General features: G+C 35.1%; 1 protein-coding gene across 9 annotated transcripts in view; it reads left to right on the forward strand.

Moving 5' to 3' along the window:
- FUT8 (fucosyltransferase 8) overlaps positions 1 to 26,143 on the forward strand; it is a 312,495-nt gene that overhangs the window by 139,955 nt on the left and 146,397 nt on the right. For all 9 annotated transcript variants that reach the window (XM_058739354.1, XM_058739355.1, XM_058739348.1 and 6 more), the window contains one exon: positions 12,226 to 12,653. In XM_058739354.1, coding sequence (XP_058595337.1) covers positions 12,451 to 12,653 — 203 coding nt within the window. In that variant the 5' untranslated portion in view covers positions 12,226 to 12,450. The remainder of the gene's footprint in view (positions 1 to 12,225; positions 12,654 to 26,143) is intronic.

A 26,143-nucleotide genomic window follows, 5' to 3' on the forward strand; every position in this document is an offset into this window, starting at 1 on the left:
TTTGTTTATTCATTTATGTGTTGTAGGATACTTGAATTTTTTCAAAATTTTGGCTCTTATAATAAAGTAGCTGTGAACATTCTTGTTCAAGACTTTGCGTAGGTTTTTGTTTCCCTTTAAGAGTGGAATTGTTGAGTTATATGGCAAAATATATTTAGCTTTTCATGAAGCTAATTTTTTTTTCTTTTCTAGAAAAACTTATATAAAATTCCTGTTACATCTTCTGTACATATGTTTGGTAGAATTCACAAATAAAGCCAAATGGGCCTGGTGTCTTCTTTTTGGGAAGGTTTATAAATATATATTCAACATCTTTAATAGTTATGAGGCTATACAGCTATTCAGATTGTTAATTTTTGATTGAGCTTTGTTTTTGTTTCTTTTAAGAAATTTATGCCTTTCTTCTTAGGCTCCACACCTAGTGTGGAGGCTGCTTGTAAAAATAAAGGAATGAAGTTTGCCAGTTTCAGGTCTGGCTTTGTATTTGTTGACACAAAGTTGCTTACCATATTCTCTTATCTTTTTGTAGCATCTGTAGTAATGCTCCCTCTTCCATTCCTAATATTGGCAACTTATGTCTTATTTTTCTCTCTCCCCTTGATTAGTTCAGCTGAAATATTATTAATTTTATAGGTCTCTTCAAGGAACTTGTATCCATTTTTTTTTCTAATGCTTATCTGTTTTATATTTCATGGGTAGGGTTTACATTTTGAACCTTTTTACCTATTTCACCAAACTTTCAAATATTGTAATACTTCTTGAAGGATAATGTAGGAACTTCAATACTGTATCTTTCCTTTTTCTTCCTGTCATCCTTTATTATTATTGTCATACATTTTATGACATTGTTATATGTCCCATGATACTTTGTCATAAAAGAATCATTTATTTTAAAATAAGTTAATATGAGGAAGTTTCAATTATACTTACCATACATTTAATATGTCTGTTTAAATCCATTGTTTATGTTCACATATCCAATTACAATCATCCTGAAAAACATCCTTTTACATATATCTTGTAATACATATCTGCCACCTACAAGTTCTTTCAGCTTTTGATTTTTGAAGATGTACTTGTTTTCCCTTTATCTTAAAAAAGAAACTTTTATTTTGGAATAATTTTAGAATTACAGGAAGTTTGTGAAGAAAGTACAGAAGTTTCCATATATTTCTTGCCCATGTTTCCCTAATGTTAATATCTTACATAGCTTTGGTAAATTGTCAAACTAATAAATTAACAGTGGTGCAATATTATTAATTAAACTACAAGTCATATTTGGGGCAGTGTCCCTTTCTCTTCTAAGATCTAATCCAGGATACCATATTGCATTTACTCATTATGTCTCCTTGGTCTTTTCAAATCTTTTGACAGTTTCTTAGTTGTTTCATGATTTCTATGACCTTGATAGTTTTGAAGAGTATGTATGGGTCAGGTGTTTTGTTGAATGATCCTCTGGCATTTTTCTCACTATTAGAATGAAGGTATGGGTTTGCAGATGCATACTACAGAGATGATGTGCCCTTCTTCAGTACCCTTTAGAATTGTTCCATCACTGTAAAAATTTCCCCTGTGGCCCCTTTGTAATCAGCCTCTCCTTGCATCTTGAATCTCCTTCCATTTTATTGCTGAGTAATATTCCTTGGTTTTGTCAAAGTTAAATTCATTCCCTGTTGAAGGCCATCTCAATTTTTTCCAGATTTTTGCTATTATATATAAAGCTACTGTAAACATTTGAGTATTAGATTTTGTGATAACATAAGCTTTTTTACCTCTTGAGTTGATATCTAGGAGTGGCAATCTGGGGTAAGTGTAGTTTTAACTTTGAATCCTAAAACTACTGTAAGAAAACATAGGGGAAAATATATGTGACCTTGGATTTGGGATTGAACTTTTATATATAATATCAAAACCACAATTAGAAAAGAATAAATTGTATTTCATCAAAAACCTTAAAATTTTTGTTGTATGTAAGACACTCTTAAGAGAATGAAAAGGTAAGTTACAGACTGGGAGAAAATACTTGAAAAGTCACATACCTGATAAAAGTATTTGTATCTAGACTATATAAATGACTCTTAAATCTCAACAATAAACAGTCTAATATACAAATGGCAAAAAGATCACAATAGACATTTCACCAAAGAGGATATATGGATGGCAAATAAACACATGAAAACATAATCACATTTCTTAATGTCATTTGTTATTAGGGAAACTGGATGCAAATTGAAACCACACCAAGATACCACCACACAATATTAGAATTGCTTTAAAAAATTGAGAGTCCCAAATGCTGGGAAGATTGTGGAATAAGAGGAACTCTCATTCATTGCTGGGGATAAGTCAGAATGAGCAGCTACTTTGGAGTACAGTTTGGCTCCTCCTCCCCCTCCCCCTCCCCGTTCTCCTTCTAACACACATTTTCCTTATGACACAACAGTCCCACTCTAGGGTATTTACCCAAGTTAAGTGAAACCTTAAGTTCACAGAAAACTGCTTTTATCTTTGAAAATATTTTCACTACATAACAAAGTGTAGTTTTGCCATTTTTTTTATTTTAGCACTTTTAAAAGATGTTCGATTGTCCACTAATTTGTACTTTTTTCTAAGAAGCCCCCTGAAATTCTTTTTACCATGTTTGCATTTTTCTCTGTAATTATTTTTCCCTTCTAAATTATGATTTTATTTGTATTGTAAAATACATTGGAAATTCTGCATATGCCTATGACTAAGCTTATTTTCAGTGTACATTACTTTAAGTTGGATGACAGATTTTGTTCTGAGAAATCCTTTTTCAAGCTGAGTGCCAAAATGGGGAAATGCTGGTGGATTCCTGGCCCTGAAGGTAATGATGTAAATTGCTTTCTTGCAGTGATGATGGATGACTTTTATTTGAGATTTATACCCAAAAGTTTTCAGTTCATGATGATACAGCTCTGGTGCTAGCTGTGCAGCACCATAATATCTAACCTAGGGTTAGTGCTATAAATTGGCAGCTTTAAATTTTTCTTTTTTATCAAATCTCCTTCAGATTTTTTTTCTGAATATTTTTCTCTTTGGATAATTTTTAAAAATTAACATATAACATTATATTAATTTCAGGTGTACAATATCATGATTTGATATTTGTATATATTATGAAACGATCACCACAATAAGTCTAGTTAATATTTGTCACCATACAGTTGTTAAATTGTCTTTTCCTTGTGATGATATTTTTTATTACACTGTTTTCAAATCCACTGAACTTCTCCTCTGTAGCATCTAATCTGCTCTTTAATCTTTTCCAAGACAATTTTTAAACATTTGATTTTTTTTTCTTTAGTTATAGAAGTTGCATTTTTTTTGTTGTGGTTTTTATTTCTTTTCCAGTTTTCAAATTTAAATCCTGGCATACATTTTTAGTAATTGTTTTAGTTTTCTTGTATGCTATCATCAGCTCTTAGGGGTTTGTTTTAAACTGACTTTCTTCGGAGTCACATTTTCCTCCTTATTGGCATCATGCTAAAAGCACTGTTTTATGGGGGTAAAAGTAATTCATAAATAATTAAGCCATATTTCTGTTAATGGGCAGTTATATTTTTTTCCAGCATGGAAATATTGGAAAAATGTTGTAAATGCATTTTGTTCATGTGTTAAAATTCCTGTAGTGGAATTTCTCATCAAAGGGCATGTTCATGTAAATACTGGATATATGATGCCATATTTCCCTTTGCACAATGTATAAGTGTATACATACTTATATTAGTTAAATAAGTACTGATTGATTTTTGAGTTTAGAACACCACCCTCTCACAAACATGGTTCATAGCAGAACAAGTCTTTGTTCTGACCCTTAGTCAGTTCTGTAGCATATTTTCATGTGCTCATCTTTGGCCTTAGCAATAAAGTGAAGCCTCTTGAATGTAATTCTTGGAAACATCTGCACATAGTCATATGCTAAAGGAAGTGGCTATTGGTCATTTACGTATTTGTTAGAGATAAGAATAGTCCATTTGACATTGTTATGAATGGTACTGCATTTGTTGTTATTTTTAACAGAATAATTAAACTAGTTCTTTTAGAAATGTATTATTAGGTGGTATAGTCCATATTCAGTTTCTCACTGTATCACTCAGTATGTTGGTTGCTGCAAGAAGAGGCTTTTATGAGGTTGTTTCTGTTCAATTATTTTCCTTTGCAATTAGAATGCATTAGAATATTACCTCTTGAGGGCAGAGACTTTAGTCTGTCTTGGTCACTGCTACAATCCACTGCCTAGAACAGTGTCTTTTATATGATAGTGACTTATTAAGTATTTTTTGAGTGAATGAGTGATCGAATTATGGTGTTTTATACAGATAAAGTACCTGGTAGATTTGTTCCACGTGTTCTCTATTACAAATGATGATAAGAACCATACTATATATTTTAAAATAAATAGAGCTTAGTATATAAATAACTACACTGAGTGAAGTAACTTATTAGAAGGTAAACTACTAACTGCTGGCACAGGAGAGTTCGTTTCAGAAATGGTCACCATAATGAACAAAGACCTTTGCTCATACCATTTCTCCTATCTCAAATGTGCTCCCTTCTCTATTGCAACTGTGAAACTTCCCCTGTCTTTTCAAGATACTAAATTATCTCCTATCTCAGAAAGCCCAAAGATATCTAAATTAGATATCTTATGTTCATCCTTTCTGTTTCATATTTTGAATTACACTTTTTAAAAAATTTTGTCTCCACTATGGGATTTTTCATACTTATTTTTATTTTCTAAATTATTTGTTGCTCTGGAAGAATCCTGGCTGATACTTAATGAGATGATGGAAGTGTTCCAAATCTGTACCATTCACAGTGGTAGCCATAGGCACAAGTGGCTATTGAACGATTGAATTATGACTGAGGATACATTTATAATTTTAATTCTAATTTAAAAATTTTTTAATGTTTTATTTATTTTTGAGAGAGAGAACACTGAGCAGGGGAGGGGCAGAGAGAGAGGAGGATAGAGATCTAAAGCGGGCTTTGCGTTGACAGCAGTGAGCCTGATGTGGGTCTCGAACTCACGAACCCGTGAGATCATGACTTGAGCTGAAGTCTGCAGCTCAACCGACTGAACCACCCAGGCTTTCCATTCTAATTTAAATAATTGCATGTGGCTAGTGACAATTGAAGCAGACAGTGCAGCTCTAGGGCTTACAATATACATTTTTAAGTTCTCAGTCTAATATATAGTGAGAACTATACTACAGTGCACTCCCATTTCCTCCCTCCTCTCCTTTTGTGTTTTGTCATATATTCTACAGATTTGTAAACCTAGTGATACATTATTGCCATTTGTGAATTAGCTATTTATTGTTATTAAGTTAAGGGAAAATATGTCGTTATTTTCTTTAGATTTTACCACTTTTGGTGCTATTTTTTTCTTTGTGTAGATCCATTATTTCTACATAGTATCCTCCTCCTCCTACTTGAAAGACTTCATTTAACTTTTTATATGTAGTGCAGTTTTGCTGGCACAGAGTATTTTTCAGCACCCTCTCCCCCCTTTTCTTCTCCTGGAAACAACTAACTTTTGGAAGATATTTTCACTGGTTGTAAGTTGACCTTCTCCCCACTCCCATTCTCCCCACCCAGTATTTTTTTTTTTTTAATGTTTTTAACATTTATTTTTGAGAGAGAGAGAGAGAGAGAGAGAGAGAGAGAATGTGAGCTGGGGAGGGGCAGAGAGAGGGAGAGGCAGAATCTGAAGCAGGCTCTAGGCTCTGAGCTGTCAGTACAGAGCCCGATGCGGGACCCGAACTAATTAGCTGTGAGATCATGACCTGACCCGAAGTCAGACTCTTAACCAACTGAGCCACCCAGGCGCCCCCTCCCTACCCACTATTTTAAAGACGTTGCTCCATTGTCTTCTGGTTGACATTGTTTTTCATAAGAAGTATGTTCTTATTCTTTATCTGTATGTTTTTTCCCTAGCTACCTGCAAGATTTTCTATCTTTGTTTTTCAGCAGCTTTGCCTACCTTTTAAATTTATCCTTCCAGCAGTTTTCTTCATTTCTTAGATTTGTGGTTTATCATTCATTCATTTTAGAAAATTCTCAGCTAACATCTTTTAAAATGTATTTTTTGCCTCATTTTTTATCCTCTCTGCAGCTCCAGTTACATATGTTTCAGATCATCCTCCCACAGCTTTTGAGTTCCTTTTTTTCCCAGTCTTTTTTTCCTCTTCACGTTTTATTTTGTATAATATCTGTGACCTCTTGTCATGTTCACTGATTCGTTTTCACTTTTGTCCAGTTTTCTTATAGGCCTGTTTAAGGTCCTCTGATATTTTATTTTTGTTTATTTGGTATTTCATCTGCTGAATCCATTAGTTCATGTATGTTGTCCACATTTATCACAGATTTTTTAATGTTTAGTTATAATTATTCTAAATTTTCTGTCTGGTAGTTCTAACATCTAGTTCATTTATGATTCTGGTTCTGGTGTTTGCTTTATCTCTTGAAAATGGTTTGTTACATCTTGTTTTTTTTGTCTCATGATTTATGTTGCATGCCAGACATTTTAAGGACAGAGCAGTAAAGACTGAGGTGAATGGTTATGCCCAGAAATGGGCACGTTTCTTCTTTGAGGCTGTTTGTTTATGTATGGATGGGGATGGGGTCATTCCAGTCAGTGATTGAATTGTTGTTTTTGCAGTTGTTCCCTTCACTGAATCAGAGACTTAAAACTCTTGGAGTAGTCGAATGCTGCTACCTTATTCTTGGTGTGGGGACTTGGAGTGCCAAGATTGTTTGCTCAATATTCTAGTACATCCTTAGCCTTTAGCATGTCATTGGATGCCTGCATCACAAGATGATCTCTCTCAGTGTTCTTTGTAATTTTTGATTAGTTGTTGGAGAGTGTGAACTTTATATTGTTGACTGTATTTTGTTGTCTTTCTTGAAAGAATTTGATAGACATTTAATTTACTTTTGGATCACCTTGGTCCTTTTGTAGCTTGTTTTTAAGTTTTGTTATACCTTTTGTCAGCCTAATCTTTATTCTATGGCTGGAGTCATTAAACTTTTGACTCATGAGCTAAAGCTGGTCGACAGAGTGTTTTTGTATAGCTTTTTAGCTAAAATTGGATTTTACATTCTTAAAGGGCTATAAAGAAATAAAAAATAAAAACAAAAATATATGGTAGAGACTGTATGTGTTGCACATAGCTTGTGATATTTATTATCTTGCTCTTTAGAGACAATTTTCTGATCCCTACTCTACGGCTTACTTAACTTTAACTTCTAAGATGTTTTATTTCTTGGCTTTCTGCTGAATGCTCTAGATTTTCTATGTGGCATTTTCATTTTCTTTGGGTGGGACTCCTAGGTTTCCCCCTTTATACGATCTCTGAGAGATGTTCATTTTTCAGTTACCTAGTATTTGATTTTTCTTTCCTTGATAATTGTTCTTTGCCAGCCTTGTGAGACTTCTGCATGTAGAGCCTAGTATCTAGCCAAAGACTAAAGCATCCCTTATGCCAATTTTTGGATCCTTTTCTCTGGGCAAGTCCCTCCTCTTTAATATACTGACTTGTAGATCCTCTCCCCTTAAACTTTTAAACTGTAGTCTCTATCTTATCACCTCAGGAAGATAGCTGTGCTTTGCCTGGGTTCTCCCCTTTTGTGGGGGTGTTCAGTAAATTTTAGGCAGAAAGCTGGAGTAATTATAGGGCTTACCTTTGATTGTTAATCTCATCTCAGGCATCACAGTCTTGCCTGACCATTGCCCAATCTCTGAAAACAGTTTTTCTGAATATTTAGGTTTTCTAGTTGTTTACGTGTGAGGGCAAATCTAGTACTAGTTATTCTGACATGGTTGGAAGTGGAACTCTGTTTAGCAAACATTAAGAAAAATGGCCTTTACACTTTTAGTATGGTATAAAACTAAGCTATAAATTGAGTTTAACTTTTATGGTATTTGTAAGATGTGTTAGCAGGATATATAAGAAAATGTGATTAAGATTCAATTCTGTCTGGTATCTGGAATGCCTACTCCGTGCCTTAGACTTTGGACAACTTGCTGTGAACAGAAAGAATAACACATAAACTGAAGACCAGGCATTCAGCCCCAGTAGGAAGTTGGCATGTATATTAATTATCTATTGTTACATAACAAATTGCCCTAAGACTGAGTGGTTTAAAACAGTTATTATCTGCTGGCCAAGAATCTGGGCATGGCTTAGCTAGATCATCTGGCTTATGGTCTTTCAAAAGCCTGAAATCAAAATGTGAACCAAGCTGTAGTCACATCAAAGTTTGACAGGTGCAGGATCCATTTCCAGGCATACTCATGTGGTCATTGGCAGATTCAGTTCCATTCCACATGGGCCTTTTCAAATGGCAGCATCAAAGTAAACAAGAAGAGAGAATGTGAGCAAGAAAGAAATATCAGTGTTTTGTAAACTTATCTCAGAAGTGAAATCATATCACTTTGCTGTATTCTATCTAAGAAGTAAGTCACTAGGTCCAGCCCACATTCAGGAGGTGGAGATTACACAGGGCATGAATACAGGACACCGGGATCATTGGCAGCTATTTTAGAAACTGCCTATAATAATATATGGTATATAAATTATACAAAATATTATAAATGAGTCTAAAATAATGTAACAGCATTAACATATGTAGCATAAGAAAAATTCACTAGCGATATGCTAACTGCTTCCCAAGATTATTTTGTCTACGCCTCTTTTAGTATTCTGTGGGAGAGGTAGTATGTATTATATCCATTTTACAGAAAAAGAAATTGAACTTCAGTAAGGTTACCTAGCTGTGATATAGCAGAACAACACCCTAGTCTAGGCTTTGCCTTCTAGGCTTTGCCTATTCTAGTACCCATATTTTTTAATCTCCATATCGTATCAGCATTAAAATAGTATTACCTTTTATTGAGCACCTCTTATGGGCCCAGCATTATAGTAAGTGCATTATATATTAACGCCATCTAAGCCTCAGAGCAACTTTATTAAAGCTCTCAGTTTTACTGATTATATACTTTAGCTTTCAGATTCAAGAAATTACTTTGAAAAATTACATATATATTTTTTTGTTTCAGAGACATTAAGCAAATGTAACCCAAAGAATCTCTGTAAATACAAAAAAAAAATCATTTAAATACCCATTACCTTAAAAAAAAAAGTGGTATCACTAATTAAATAAATTTGTGTAAGGAAGCCTGACACATTTCAATCCACTTAATATTCTGAAAAAAATATATATATATATATATTCTGCAGATGAAAGGTGGTATGTGAATCTCAAATAAGAATGAATTAATAAATACTTAACCCACTCTTAGAAGAAATCTCAACAAACACTACTATACACATTTTAGTCAGAAATTAGCTCATGTAGTTAATGTTGAAATCTTTCTTACTAATAAATTTGAAATATTTTCACTAATATTGAGAAAATCATTTTCTCATGTTTGAAAGGTAACCATAAGTTGATGTTATGGCCTTTTAGACCAATATATTGTAATTTTTTTAATATTTATTTACTTTTGAGAGAAAGAGAGACAGATAGAAGTGTAAGCAGGGGAGGGGCAGAGAGAGAGGGAGACACAGAATCCAAGGCAGGCTCCAGGCTCTGAGCTGTCAGCGCAGAGCCCAACGCGGGGCTCGAGCTCACAGACCGCAAGATCATGACCTGAGCCGAAGTTGGATGCTTGACTGTCTGAGCCACCCAGGTGCCCCGTAGACCAATATATTTTAAATATTTGAGGGCGTCTTGTGAGACATGTGTTGATAATAATAAATCCTAAAGCTTATGGATTTCTTTTATTTTTGAACTGTTTTCCTCATAATAGCACTGTCTTACTTTCTACATTCAGATTCGCTTTCTTAAGTGGAGTATAAAATGGCACCTGAGGCTAATGTGCATGAATTGTGTAATATATCCTACTACCATACGTCATGTATGATATCCTTCACTCATTCACTTATTTATCCAAAAATTTTATTAGTACCTACTAAGGGTCAAATACTGCTCTAAGTACTTAGAATACATCAGTGAACAAAATGGAGAAATATCATGGAGTTTACATTTTAACAGAGATAGTTCATAGTTCAAACAATAGGCAGTAAACACAGTAAGGAAGCAGGCATGCATTATGGATAGGGCAAAAAATTCTATACCAACTTTTAAGCCATGCTAAGGAAAATTACATAGAAAACTACTTGATGTTCAGCTTGGTATGTTTTTTCTGATTTAATGTTTAAATACTAGCCAAGAACAATAAAATTGGGAAGCTTTCTCTTCCAAAAACAGAATGCAGGGGTGCCTGGATGGCTGTGTCAGTTAAGCATCCAGCTTTTGATTTTGGCTCAGATCATGATCTTATGGTTCCTGAGATTGAGCCCCGCATCAGGCTCTGGGTTGACATAATGGAGCCTGCTTGGGATTCTCTCTCCCTCTCTCTCTGCCTCTCCCCCACTCACGCTTACATGCTCGTGCGCTCTCTCAAAATAAATAAATAAACTTAAAAGAAAAGTGCAAATGATGCTATTAAGAAAATGACCATGTTTTGCTCCTACAACAATTTTTTTAAAAATGCTTTTATTTATTTTTGAGAGAGAGAGAGAGAGACAGAGCATGAGTAGGGGAGGGGCAGAGAGAGAGACACAGAATCTGAAGAAGGCTCCAGGCTCTGAGATGTCAGCATGGAGCCTAACATGGGGCTCGAACCCACGAACTGTGAGATCATGACCTGATCTGAAGTCGGATGCTTAACCAACTGAGCCACCCAGGTGCCCCATCTCCTAAAACAATTTTTAATGAGTTTTTACAACTTCTGTAATGTCAATATTACTACATTGTGAAATGTGGTAATTTAATATTTTGGTTATTTTTGATGATGGTTTATAAGAATTTAAGGTATTTTATGTAACAAGATTTATGTTTCTGTAGACTTCTGTTTCTATTTGAGTTATTATAGTTTTGCTGGCTTTGAAAAATTATAATTTTTAATTTTAATTTTAATAAAATGTTACAACACATCTTTTTATTGTTATTTAAATGATGTCTTTAGAAAGCTATCTTCTCTTTTGTTTATCACAGTTATGTTTCTAAGTTAACTTTTGCTATGAAGGGAAAGATTAAAAAAATTAATATCTTATTGGTATAGTTTGGAATTAACTAGACTATATTATAGATTCAGCATATGGTATAACAGCAATTTACAATGTTGCATATATTGTCACCCACAATATTATTAACTCAGATTTAATAGCTTCTTTTGTTGACTTACTGAATTAAATCCATACCTTAAACCATCAGTGGATTCATTTTTTAATTTGCTTTTTAACTAGGAAACTCTGAATACCTGTATTTTTCTATATAGCATGAAAAGTAGGCATCATATGACTGATCTTTGATCTGCCTATAATTTTTTTCTTGGGGAAAAAACTGTTTTGTTTCTAAAGGGGATTCTAAGCCAGATGATAAAGTGACAAATGAAACCCACAGCCACGCCTGAGAAAGTATGTGCACTTATAATTAAGATGCACAGTGACTAAGATATAATTGGTATAGGCTTATGTTGCAATTATTGGTATTTTTTAATAAATTGAGGAACGGATAATCTAGCCTAATCTTTATGAGCCTTTGCTTGTGATATATGGAGTGGTTACCTGCTGCTTAATGGCTGTGATAACCTTTGCTTATTAGCTAACATACACATCACTTTTAGAATTTATCAGTGACACTCTGCCTGTCACCTGCAGGGTTAAGTAGTATAAAGGCAGTTGAGTAGTGAGATGGAGGGGGATGGAGTCAAGATCTTACAGGAATGAATTCACTCATACAGAGAACATGTTTCTGTTTGAGTTAATGGAAACATTAGACCAAAATATGTAGTTGAATACATTTTGTTTGGTTTTGATTGCTTATTCAAAGATACAGTCTTTTGATCTCCATATATGATCTATTGACAATGATGTATGAAGGAAAAGTGATGATGGCACTTAGAGGACTTTCAAGCTTAGAGCTAATTAATTAATCTGGTAGAGCCCTAGTATATATACATAGTTGATTTAATGGGCAGATATGAAAGCTTTTGCCTTTTACTTATTATTAGGCAGTTAGGTTATCTGCCAGTCAACACCAGAGTGTTTCCTCCAACTCCATGAATCTCAGCATATGCTATTTACCATATCCTAAATAATTTAAATACGTTTCTTACTCTTTCCACAGCATGTAGAGTCCATGAAGCACAAGACAGTAAAGCTTCTTACTCATACCACCAGGAGGATCTCCTTGAAAGATTCACTACAGGACTACCAGAGACACAAATTCTCTGAAGCATGATGTGTTGAAACAACAAAAGGCTACTGCTTACGCACTAGCTACAAACAGACTTAAGATGTTTCCAATTCTTTGAGCTCCGGGAAGCCAGGGGAGTGAGTTGAAAATCTGAAAATGCGGCCATGGACTGGTTCCTGGCGTTGGATTATGCTCATTCTTTTTGCCTGGGGGACCTTGCTGTTTTATATAGGTGGTCACTTGGTACGAGATAATGACCACCCTGATCACTCTAGCCGAGAACTGTCCAAGATTCTGGCAAAGCTTGAACGCTTAAAACAGCAAAATGAAGATTTGAGGCGAATGGCTGAATCTCTCCGGTAGGTTCTGAAAATGAAGGAAGAATGATGAAGTATTGTACTTTGTTTTTAGTTTCAGGGCTTCATTCATCGATTAAAAAATACTTAATGATTTTTTTAAACTGTTTTTGTAAAAATTTAAATATTTTAGTGAGATACTTTTTATACCAATTCTATATAAATAATTTCTTCATAGTATCAAAACTTATTTTGCACATAGATTTTAATATAGAAAAACCATGCCATTTAATTTATGTTTTTATACTTCATTTATAGTTGTCTTCAGCATTTTGAATAATTTTGATACATTAAATACAAACTTTGTATGATTTAAATTAGCACATATTAAAATTTTTATTATATGAACTATAACAATGACATTTATAATAATTGGGAGGCTGAGTCAGTCTAAATATAACTTATTAAAATAAAGAAACAAAAATTCATCATTAAATAAAACAGCTGGATCTGGAACCTAGGGAATTGTTATTGTTACTGCTTCTAGTCTATTAAAAAATGTGCCATGTATGTTGGAAGGCATCACCTGTTAGGAAATACAAAATCTTGTATTTTCAGGGAACAAATAATTCCTAAATTCTAGTTCCTCTGCTTTATATATGAAGGTGATTATGTGTTTAGTGCCTGCTGTCTCTCAAGCTAGAATTTGAAGATTTGAGATGAAGAGTCATTACTCTAGAGTTGGTAATTGACCCTAAGAGAGGTAGTGTAGAGAAAAAGAGGACAGAATTCATTCCCTTTTGAGAAAGATACATTGAGGAGTAGAAGGTGAAAGCATCCTACTCTGCATAGAGCCTTCAGAGCAGATGGGGAAGGAGAGAGGGAGAATGCTAGGGTGTGGAAGCTGAGTAGCAGTCTGTGAAAAAAGAATGTAGTTGGCAGACTCACATGCTTTTGGAGCTTGAGGGAAGACTTCTATGGTTCTCTGATTCCCTTACCTCCCCACTGCCACTGCTCGTGCACTTTCTTTGGAACTCACTTCTTTCTCTCAACTTTTTTCTTCACCATAATATTATTTTTGGTCCTTTTATGTTCTATGGAAGAAAATGCTAGGTTTTAAGAATTTTATACAATGAATGAAAAATTATTCCTGTCATTTGTAGAATAGTACCATGCGGTAAAATACAAAGTAATTAGGGATTAGAAAGTGGACAGAGAACTTCTTGCATTTATATATCCTTTTATTTCCTTTTGGGCGGGAGCCTGGGAGTATCATGGAGAAGGTGATCTCTCAATAGAGTCTTACTCAGTCATTTGTTATGAGAATCAAAGGTTGATAATTTATTTTATTTTATTTTTTTCAATTTTTTTTTTTTTTAACGTTTATTTATTTTTGAGACAGAGAGAGACAGAGCATGAACGGGGGAGGGTCACAGAGAGAAGGAGACACAGAATCCGAAACAGGCTCCAGGCTCTGAGCTGTCAGCACAGAGCCCGACGCGGGGCTCGAACCCACGGACCGTGAGATCATGACCTGAGCCGAAGTCGGACGCTTAACCGACTGAGCCACCCAGGCGCCCCAAAGGTTGATAATTTAGAGGTTAATAATAATAGCTATCATTTATCAAGTTTATCATGTGCCAGGTACTGTGCCAAGGGCTTTGCGTGGATTATCTCATTAAATTTCATAAATTTCTTTATGAGATGCTGGTACTATTTTTATAACCATTTTACAGATGAGGTATGAAAGGGATATTAAGTAATTTAATTTTTCCCAAAGTTATACTTTCCACAAGTGGTGGAGCTTACTTTGCTTCCTAGCAGTATGACCTGAAAGTCTGGACTCTGATGAAATGTGTTGCCTCTGCGAATAGAAACCAGAGAGAAGTCACTGATTCAGAAATCTCAACTAAAATCTCATGTAGGAGATCGCCAAGAGTAGATGCTGGGCTAATTGGGGATATGCTTTGATTGTAGTAAAATCTTATTCTACATCCTGGGAATCATTGCTCCTCGGAAAAGATTTTGCTTCTTAACAATTTAGGCTCGTAAGTAATTGATTGTTTTTCTCCTCATTCCAACTTCAATACTGATACTTCAGTTGGTTTATTTCTGACTGCCAAGTATTTTGTTTGTGTTGTATGAAAGAAAGCTTGCCTCTAATAATAGTTGTTTCTTCTGTGGAGTGATCTTTGGGTTTTTGTAAGCCACTTTATTTATATTCATTTGTGTTGAAATTAAATTCTCAACTACTGTGTTCAAATGTAGAGACAACTAAGAGCTGAGACAGTACGTCATGCTTTAATATTGTAAATATAATCTGAAAACACGGTTTGAGTTAGTTTTTATAGAGAGAGCTGTAATTTTAGGAAAATAAATAAGTAATTATTTTCCCTCATTAGGGACAAAAACCTCCTCAGGTCTTTCCATCAACTTTACGGGTAGGGACATTTGTGTTTTAGCCAGAGGGATTCCATTTTAGAAACCCTGGCATGAAAGGAAGAACAGTAGATGTGCTACTGGTGTTGGTGTTTTTTCCCCCTCTCATTGTAACATTTTGTACCCAATTTGCTATGTCTTTTTCTTATTAAAAAAAAAAAAAATGTGTTCATAAGCTAGACCAAAAAGGAGTAATTCATATGTCTGTAAAACTAGGTCATTTCTTTCAGATGAGGCATATGGATTGGGTTTGGAAAGCAACTCAGAAGCTTGAAATTACAATTTTTAAGATTTAGGACACTAGTTTTAAAAACATCTAACCAGTTCTTCAGCTAGAATTTGATAATTTTGTTGATTGTACTACATATTTAGGAAAATAATTTAAAAATCATTATTCTGAGGGATACAAATGTTTATGCACAAAGTTTGGGAGGTTGGGGTGTGTGTGTGTGTGTGTGTGTGTCTAATACTGACTTATTGATGAATAATTTTTATACATTAAATTTTTTTTTTTTTTTTTTTTTTAGCACATAGGTGTATGAATTGTGGCAAATACTTACAGTCGTGTAACTACCACCACAATCAAATTATAGAAGAATTCTACCTCCCACCAGAATTCTGTTGTGCCCATTTGTGGTCAAATTCTAGCCTTACCTTCTGTCCCTAATACCCACTGATCTATTTTCTCTCCTGCATTTTATTCTGTTCCTAAGTAGAATAATGTGGTTTGTCTCCTTTTGTATCTTTTTTTTAAAAAAAATTTTAAAAATGTTTATTTATTTTTGAGACAGAGAGACACAGAGCATGAACAGGGGAGGGTCAGAGAGAGAGGGAGACACAGAATCTGAAGCAGCCTCCAGGCTCCGAGCTGTCAGCATAGAGCCCGACGCGGGATCGAACTCACGGACTGTGAGATCATGACCAGAGCCGAAGTCGGATGCTTAGCCGACTGAGCCACCCAGGCGCCCCTGTATCTTTTTTTTTTTCATTTAGTATAATGTACTTGGGATTCATTAATGTTATTGTGTGTATTGGTAGTTTTTTTTCTTTTTCCTGAGTATTATTTTAATTCCTTTCTATTTTTTTATTAAAAAAAAAATTTTTTTTTCCTAATGTTTATTTATTTTTGAGAGAGACAGAGACAGAATGCGAGTGGGTTAAGGGCACAGAAAGAGGGAGACACAGAATCTGAAGCAGGCTCCAGGCTCCGAGCCATCAGCACAGAGCCCGGTGTGGGGCTCGAACTCACAGAGTTGTGAAATCATGACCTGAGCCAAAGTCAGACGCTCAACCGACTGAGCCACCCAGGTGCCCCTTAATTCCTTTTTAATACTGAGTAGTATTCGACAGTATTGATGTATCACAGTATTGTTGTCTTTTTTTTTTTTTTTTTGATGTATTGACCAGTTAAAGGATGTTAAGGTTGTTTTTGTTTTTGGACAATTATGAACAAAGCTGTTATAACATTTGCTCTATAGCTCTTTGCAGGAACATAAGTTTTTATTTCTCTCGGGTACATATCTAGGAGTGGGGTGGCTGGGTCATTTGAGTGCATTTTTAATTTTTTAAGAAGTTGCCCAAATGTTTTTCAGTTTATCTGCATTGTTTTGCATTCTTACCAACAATGCTTGGGAGTTCCAGTTGCTCTCACTTTTAGCACTTGCTATTGTTAGTTATTTTTATTTTAGCTGTTTTAACAGAAATGTAGTATTATCTCACTGTAGCTTCAACTTGCATTTCTTTTTTTTTTCTTTAATGTTCATTTATTTATTTATTTATTTAAAAATTTTTTTTAACGTTTATTTATTTTTGAGACAGAGAGAGACACAGCATGAACAGGGGAGGGGCAGAGAGAGAGGGAGACACAGAATCGGAAGCAAGCTCCAGGCTCTGAGCCATCAGCCCAGAGCCCGACGCGGGGCTCGAACTCGCAGACCACGAGATCCTGACCTGAGCCGAAGTTGGACGCTTAACCGACTGAGCCACCCAGGCGCCCCAATGTTTATTTATTTTGAGAGAGATACAGAGCACTAGTGGGGGAGGGGCAGAGAGAAGGGGAAAGAGGAAGAATCACAAGCAGGCTCTGTGCTCTCAGTGCAAAGCCTGATGCAGGCCGAACTTCTGACCTATGAGATCATGACCTCAGCCAAAATCAAGAGTCTGATGCTCAATGGACTGAGCTACCCAGCTGCCCCTCAGTTTGCATTTCTATCATGGCTAATGATGTTGAACATTTTTTTCATGTGCTTAATTGCCATTCTTCTGTGAGGTGTCTGTTCACATTTGTTACCTATTTTTTAAAAGCTGAGGTTTTGTATTAAAGTTTGTTTTCTTACTGCATTCTTTTTAAAAATTGGGTTTATATACAACGTAAAATTATGTGTATACACACACACACACACACACACACACACGCACAAACATATATGTAATATAAGATAAAGTAAAAACCCAGTGACTTAAAACAAAATTTCATTAAGTTGTCCTCAACTGGGTTGTTTTTCTAATCTGGGGTTGCTCTTGTGGTTTCTACATTGTGGTAAGGCAGTCCAGATGACCTCACTCATTAGCTGGGGTCGTCAGTTGCTCCCTTCCATGTAGCTTTTCCAGCAGGATAGTCCAGGTGTCTTACATAGTAGTGTTCCAAGAGGGCAAGAGCAGAAAAAGGCCAAGTATCCAAAGTCACACAGTGTCCCTTCTGCCACCTTCTACTAGCGTATGCAAGTGAAAGGGACACTCCATATTCAGGGCAGAGAAAGAGGAACTGCAAAGAATGTGTAGCCATATTTAACCCACAATTCTCCTTTCCAGAAGTACTAGAGTAGGTCAAATCATCGTGATTCTGACACGATGTGAGTTTAGTTTAGACTTTGTTGGTAGTAATAGGGAGGTATGGTTGGATTTTTAGCAGAGGAATGGCACATTGAAAATGGTTGAGTAAGATTTAGATTTTCAGGTGAATTTGGGGCATGTGCCTCATTGGAATGAAATTAACTAGGAAACATAGTATTAATCTAGGCATGAGGTGATACTGACCTAGATTAAATTAATGATTGAATTTTTTGGTTTGGGAACCAACGTACATCTGCTTATTTTCCCATGTTTTCTCTGTGCTCTTACTTGTCTTTCTGCAGACATCGCTTTCTTGCCTGTTAATTGCCAGCATGTTAGGTAAATATGTCATAGTCTTTCTTTTAAAAACTTAGAGATCATCACTTTCTTAGCCTGCCATTCTATAGGAATGCCTTTACATGCTTCATGTTTGTTTTACCTCAACCTTTACTAATATGAAATTACTGTCGGTTCACAGAATTTTTGCTTCTTGGAATTTGAATCTGCCACATTGCCTCTCAGTCATGGTTGACATTTAGCAGAAAATACCTAGAAAATTATTGAAACTTGTTCAAAAGCCCTTGAGCAGTACACCATAAGTAGGCCAGATGTTGCAACTGGACAGAACTTGTAAAATCTAAAGAGTACTTAATTGACAGCTTTCCTTTTAACTTAATTCATTTTTGTTCTAGGTCCATTTATTTTTGAGATTACAACTTAAAGAAAATTCAAATGTGACTTTGTGACCTAGTAATAAGGTTGTTTGTTTGATTCAGGAAAACAGAAGAAATTTCTTCTGGAATTTAGATGCTAGCTGTAAACTATACATTTACAAACCACAAAGAATGTATAATTAATTTAGGGATTATCTGTTTTTTTGAGCTATGCAGTAATTTTCCCAGATGGATTAGAGCCAAAGCATGACTCTTCTGGTGGAAAATTTGACTGAGACAGCAGAAGTGTGGAACATTGACATGGGTAGAAAGGAAACTGATGGGGTGTTTCATAGGTCATATCTTACTTCTGTTCAAGAAGTTGGTATTAGAAAGTAGGGATGTCTTTGTTCCTGTTGGTTGATTGGAAAATTTGCTCTAGGCTCTCATCTCTGTAACTGCTCATCTCTCACGTAAAGAGTATACTTATATTCCTAGAACAAGTGAATGGGTTGGAATGTATGGAGCACCTGCCATCTACTTGTAACCTTCCTTTATGTATGTGGTTTTCATTTTTGCAACCCTGCATCCATTATTCCTTATGCTATTAAGAGTATATTATTTTTCCTTAGGGAAACTGTTGCTTCCCTGTGTGAGAATATTTTAATGAGATTTGTGGTCAAGATTCCTAGCCTTTCCAGTCTGACAAACAAATGCTTTCTCCCTGGAATTTTTACTAGCCTCTTTATATATTGCTGGATTAAATTTGCCAGTGTTTTATTTCAGAATTTTTTTCTATGTTAAACAAGACATGTATACCTGTAGTTTTTCCTTCTTACAATGCCTTTTGGGTTTTGGTAGCAAGGTTATGCAGGGAAGTTCTATTCTCTGGAAGGTTTTGTATAAAGTTGGTATTCATTCTATTTTAAATCTTTGTTAGAATTCTACCAGCAAAGCCCTCTGGGTCTAGAGTCTTTTGAGGGGTGTGCAAGGGTTGAGTTGGGAGTAAAAGAGGACATGGGAAGGTTTTAAATTCTGGATCTGATCTTTTTAATAGAAATTGGACTCTTGATATTTTCTATTTTTTCTTATGTCAGTTTTGGTAAGATGTGTTTTTCAAGGAATGTGTACATTTTATCAACATTTTCAAATGTATTAACATAAAGTTGTTCATAATGACTTTTTAATATTGTTCTCCACACCTGTGGTACCTGTAGTAATGTCCTTCTTTTCATTCCTGATACTGATTATTTTTGTTTACTCCTTTTATCTTGCTAAGAGTTTATCATTTTCATTTACCATTTCCAAGAATGAGTCTGGTTGTTTTTGTTTTGTTTTGCTTTTTTCTCTAATGATATGTTTGGTTTTTTTCTATTGATTTCTACTTAGTTTGATAATTTCTTACATCCTGTATTTTTTGTGGGTTTTTTTTTTTTTTTTGCTGTTGTTTTTAAAGCTTTTTCAGAAAGAATTTTATATCATTGATTTTAAACCTTGCTTCTTCTCTGATATATGCCTGGTGAACTTTAAATTTCTCTCTAAGCACCAATTTTAAGTTGCATCCCATAAGTTTTGACAATGTCCTATCTTAATTGTAATTAAAATAATTAAAATTTTTAAAAATATTTTCAAATTTCTATTGTTATTTTTTTCTTTGACCCACAGGTGATTTAAGAGTATGTTGCTTAATTTCTAAATGGGACACTTTTTTCCTTATGTCCAACTGAGAGTGATTGAATGTGGCAAGAGTAGGATGATAAAAGTTACTTTATGTTACTACGCTATGTATATGATTATTTTGAATTTGCCTTTATTGTAGTGTTGGGTTTTTTGTGTAATTATATGTATACATATGTAATCTTTTAAACATGGGCATTGATTTAAATTAAGTGTAAATGCAGAAAGTTCCCATTGTGGATGGTTTATCCTTTTGTTCATCTAATGACAAGTTATCAGTGTTGATTTGGAAACAGATATTTTTGATGAATACTTTTTAATTCAGTTTTCAAAATATAGATAAAAAAACAACCAGAAGTAGTCAACAGTTGAACACAAACAAGTAAGTATAGCTTTCATATGAATAGTCACAGACTATTCAAGTGTGAATTAAATTTGGCTACCTTTTTACCAGTGATCCTTACAGTAGCTCACTTGCTGAAGATGGTTGGCTCTCTGGGGTTTTGTGTGTGTGTGTGCTTGGCTTTAAATGGCAAACTAGGCCTAATGGAAAATCCAGCCCTCCCCACCTCTTTGTTGTTGTTGTTTTCTTTAATGGCTCCCAAGCAAAGAATGGTTTTACATTTTTATTTATTTATTTTTTATTTATTTTGAACACTTGTATGGCTCCCTCTCCACCTCTCTGTCTCTCTCTCTCTCTCTCTCTCTCTCTCTCTCTTTTAAATTTATTTATTTAAATTCAAGTTTGTTAACATACAGTATATATTGATTTCTGGAGTAGAACCCAGTGATTCATCACTTGCATATAACACCCAGTGCTCATCCCAACAAGTGCCCTCTTTACGCCCATCACCCATTTAGCCCATTCCTCTACCTACTTCCCCTCTAACAACCTTCAGTTTGTTCTCTGTCTTTAAGAGTCTTTCTCTTCTTTTAAAAATGTTTCATTTATTAAAAAATTTTTTCTAATGTTTATTTATTTTTGAGAGAGGGACAGAGACAGATGTGAGCGGGGAAGGGGCGGAGAGAGAGGGAGACACAGAATCCCAAGCAGGCTCCAGGCTCTGAGCTGTTAGCACAGAGCCCAGTGCGGGGCTTGAACCCATGAACCGTGAGATCATGCCCTGAGCCGAAGTCGAATGCTTAACTGACTGGGCCACCTAGGTGCCCCTAAAATGTTTTGTCTTTGAGAGAGAGAGAGAGAGGGAGAGAGAGCAAGCATGTGTGTGAGTGGGGGAGAGGAGGCAGAGAGAGAGACACACACAGAATCCCAAGCAGGCTTCAGGCTCTGAGCTGTCAGCACAGAGCCGGACGCAGGACTCAAACCCACAAAGTGTGAGATCATGACCTGAGCCAAAGTCGGTTACCTAACTGACTGAGCGACCCAGGCTCCCCTGTCTTTAAGAGTCTTATTATGGTTTGTCTCCCTCTCTGTTTTTATCTTATGTTTCCTTCCATTCCCCTGTGTTTATCTGATTTGTTTCTTAAATTCCACATATGAGTGAAATCCTGTGATATTTGTCTTTCTCTGACTGACTTATTTCACTTAGCATAATACACTCGTTCCACGCACATTCTTGCAAATAGTAAGATTTCATTCTTTTTGGTTTCCAAATAGTATTCCATTGCATATGTATACCACATCTTCTTTATCTGTTCATTAACTGATGGACATTTGGGCTCTTTCCATTATTTAGCTATTGTTGATAGCACTGATATAAATATTAGAGTGCATGTGCCACTTTGAATCAACATTTTGGTCTCCTTTGGATAAATATCTGGTAGTGCAATTACTGGGTTGTAGGGTTTTACATTTTTAAATGGTTGGTGAAGAAATAAATTCCAAGGAGAACATGCAACAGAGGCCATATGTAGCCACAAAGCCTGAGCTGTTTACTATCTGGCCCTTTATACGAAGTTTGCCGATCAAAAGTTTGTGTGACTAAGGATGTCCTCATTTTTAACTCTTGTCTCTCTTAATCTTTGAACTGTTATGCATGTTGCATGTGAGTTATTAACATGCTCTTAAGTAAGTCAGTGTCCAATTATTGAATCATTCTTATGTTTTTGTTTACTTTAAGTCTTTATATACTTACTTTATACCTTTGATTTCCTCTTGTTTTATACTTGTTACACTGTGTTCACCTATTCCATATTTTCATCAGTCTGCTTTCTTGAAGCAGCTTACATTTAGAAGTGAAATGGGATTTATGAGTAAGAGATTGAATATATTTAGAAAGAATAGTCTGGTGAAATGAATGCAGTGTGAGTTTCTCAGATTTGGATTTGAACCTCAAGTATACTACTTACTAACTGATCTTAAAAAAGATTTACAGTCTTTCTGATCTTCAGGTTTTTCACTTGTAGAATGGCAGTAACAGTCTCTATTTTGAAGTATTGTTAAGCTTTTAATGAGATTTAAAAGCTTATGGAGAAGACCTCCTTTGTATTAGTAGTTCATCAATAAATAGTAATTTTAGCTAATGGTAGTTGATAATCTAGTTTTAGTTAATGGTAGTTAATAATCTAAAAAGTGCATGACCTTATATACTTATTGTAGAACTCAGAATACTTGTTTCCATTGTTTTTAATAGAAAGAATTTTCTTATGTCACATATTTAGCACAATGGATTGAAATTCAGAAACCTACATGTTCTTTAGCGTAACTCTTCACCTTGAGAAAATTATTTAACCTCTGTGGGCCTAGGATCAAAACTATGGAGAAAGTTGATTGGGATAGATGATCACATTTGATAGATCTCTCTGTCTTTGCAGAGATAAAATAGTTAAATACACTAGGTTAAGTGGAAGCATAGAATGGGCTTTATTCCTAATAATTTGGTTCTCATTACTGAATTATATATATGCTTTTAGAAATGGGAATTATAACTCCCCATCTTAAGCTTTATTTAAAATGTAGGAATTTTAGTTATTATCACTGCCTAAAAGGTCTCTAGGGAAGAATGGATCATTCTTTTTTTTCTTTTTTTAAATTTTTTTTTAACGTTTATTTATTTTTGGGACAGAGAGAGACAGAGCATGAACTGGGGAGGGGCAGAGAGAGAGGGAGACACAGAATCGGAAGCAGGCTCCAGGCTCTGAGCCATCAGCCCAGAGCCTGATGCGGGGCTCGAACTCACGGACCGCGAGATCGTGACCTGAGCTGAAGTTGGACGCTTAACCGACTAAGCCACCCAGGCGCCCCAAGAATGGATCATTCTTTGAGAAAGGTGTCACATAAGAAAAATACTGAAATCTTAACTCAATTGAAAAAATTTAAACTTTGTGTTTGAATTATTTTCCATGTATTAATGCTATAGAGGAGTGCCTGGGTGGCTCAGTCAGTTAAGCATCCGACCTCAGCTCAGGTCATGATCTCACGGTTGGTGAGTTCAAGCCCCGCATTGGGTGAGCTCGAGGCCTGCTCCAGGTGAGCTTGAACCCCAGTCTGGTTTCTGCATTTTCTCTCCTTCTATGTCTCCCTCTCTCTCTCTCTCCCTCTCTCTGCACCTCATGGGATTCTCTGTCACTGTCTCTCACTCACATGCACTCTCTCTCTCTCTCTCTCTCTCTCAAAAACTAAATGAATAAAAACTTTATAAATTCTATAGAGACAAAGTGAATTTTAAAATGTATGAATATTTGAGTTTAGGGCTGGATTAAATATTCTTTACATATTATCCTTCATTGTTTTATCCTGGTATTATGGAATATTTGATAATAGTTCCAAGCTCTTCTTGATAATTGAAGATAATAATAGCAAGAAATATGGCTATAGTCATCAATTTCAGTGTCACCTGATTTATACAGATGGTACATAATTTAGTAGTTGTTTGGAAAACAACTTTCTGGGCTCTTACATTTCTTTTGGGAAGACTTATTTCATTGTGAAGATGCTTGCTTTAGTTTTGAGATTGTCATATTGACATTTTATAATTCATTCATTTAAAATCATGAAAAAATGGTTGTTTAGTTTCAGAGATTAATATTCTAGACAAAGCTGTCTGAAGAGTAAATATAAAAAGATTTTGACATAGTGAGTTTGTGAATTACAATGGGTAGAAGAAAGTATAGTATAAAATAGCACACTGCTTTTCTTGTTGCTGGTTCAAATAAGTTTGATTTTAATCTAGTGGTTTGTTCTTTTAAACTGTGCAAAAGGTGTTGCTTTTCAGAGATGTTTCGCATCAGAAATGGCGTAAGAGACTCTAATAAGGTTTAGAGAGAAACTGAGGTTACCCTAATAAATACAGAATGCTAAATCTGCAAATAAAGACAAAAGGGACATTCAGAAGTACAGTTTAATATTAATTCTCATTTGTATTCATTAGCACTTCAAAAATATTATCTTTCTTACCACATGATATGTACAGAGGCTAAGTGACTTAGTCATTTTTCTGCAAGTCAGTGGCAGAAGCAGAAATAGGATCTTCCAAGGAATTATGAAATTATATCTAATTTTCAGTATACTGCCAACACTGTCATTTTTTATACCTTTTCAAGTTTCTCTTCTTTTAAATATTTACACAGGACATTATGTTTTTACTAGCCTACCAATAATGACCAAAATACCCTCTTTCATATTATAATTACTTCTGCTAATTGTAATCAGAGGTTCCCATATACCAATATTAGAAATGGCCATTTGAATCATTACATCTTCAAATTATATGGATATACCTGTATAAGCATATAAGGGCTATGTTTAATATTTATTGAGCTCAACTATAGTAACAGCTTATAATCTGTATAAATAAATACAAATGGCACATTTGACACAAGTTTGCTATGATCAGTACTTGTGTTTTATGTGGGTCATGGATCTATGGGAAGAAACCACATGCTGTAAGATTAGCTTAAGTTCCCTATTTGGTCAATCATACATAAGCTTATTAGAAGTTGGTGTGGCCACATGGAGTAGGAATAGATGTAATATATCTAAAGGTAGCTTCCCTTGGCCCTTTAGAGTCCCTGATGGTCCCATAAACTGCCTGTGCAATTGTCTACACAAGGTATTGTCTTGCTAGCTCTAAGTCTATTTGCTGTTAATACTGTAATCTTTTTATACCTGGAACTAATGTCACCTTTTTGGAAGAATGTATACAAACAATCTATGCATTTCCATTTAAGGGTATATGTACACTTTAAGATCTTAGACGTTCTTGGCCACACCTAACATCAGTAAAACCCTATTCTGATCCTTGAGAATAAAACAAAATTCATTTCAAGATATCTTCAATAATAAATATGACTCTGGCTTCCCAGCATTTTGGAGAGTACATCTCCCTACAGTACTGTTAGCATTACATACTCTATACACACACACACACACACACACACACAACACGTGCGTACACGCATACATAGAAGATTGGTTGCAAAGTAACCTAAGCCAGTTGATCAATCATTATTATTTTATTTTTGATAGCTATTGGTATCTTCCCCAAACTAGAGGTCAGTGTATGCATGTGCAAAAACAGTCACACAACCTATTCTGTAACTCTCGTGAAGTCCTCGCTCTCTAACCTTTTAGGTGTTCTAGCAATGTCTTGTGTAAAAAGTTCTCTTAAGGCAGTTGTGGCATTATTCTAATTCCTGAATTTGGTCAATCTTCTGTTCAGGTATCAGAGAATATTTGAATCAGCCTCTGGATACTGTGTGGTTTTGGAACCTAAGCCTAACACACCATCCCAAAGATTATAGATTACTGGGTTTACTAGATTTTTACATGTTGTTCACAAAGTGCTTCTACAGTTCACATTTTCGTGTATATTAAATTAATGTTCTATAACAATGAAATAATATTTCTTGAGTCTTTTTAGCTAATAAACTTTCATCGGAAATAAAGTTGGCTGAAGAGCTTAATATTACTGTTTCCTTTGGGATATTGGCTTTTCTCCCCAGATTTATGGGAATATAATTGACACATAACATTATGAAAGTTTAAGGTTA

Source organism: Neofelis nebulosa, chromosome 7, assembly GCF_028018385.1.
Source record: "Neofelis nebulosa isolate mNeoNeb1 chromosome 7, mNeoNeb1.pri, whole genome shotgun sequence".
In the NCBI taxonomy this organism is placed as follows: Eukaryota; Metazoa; Chordata; class Mammalia; order Carnivora; family Felidae; genus Neofelis; species Neofelis nebulosa.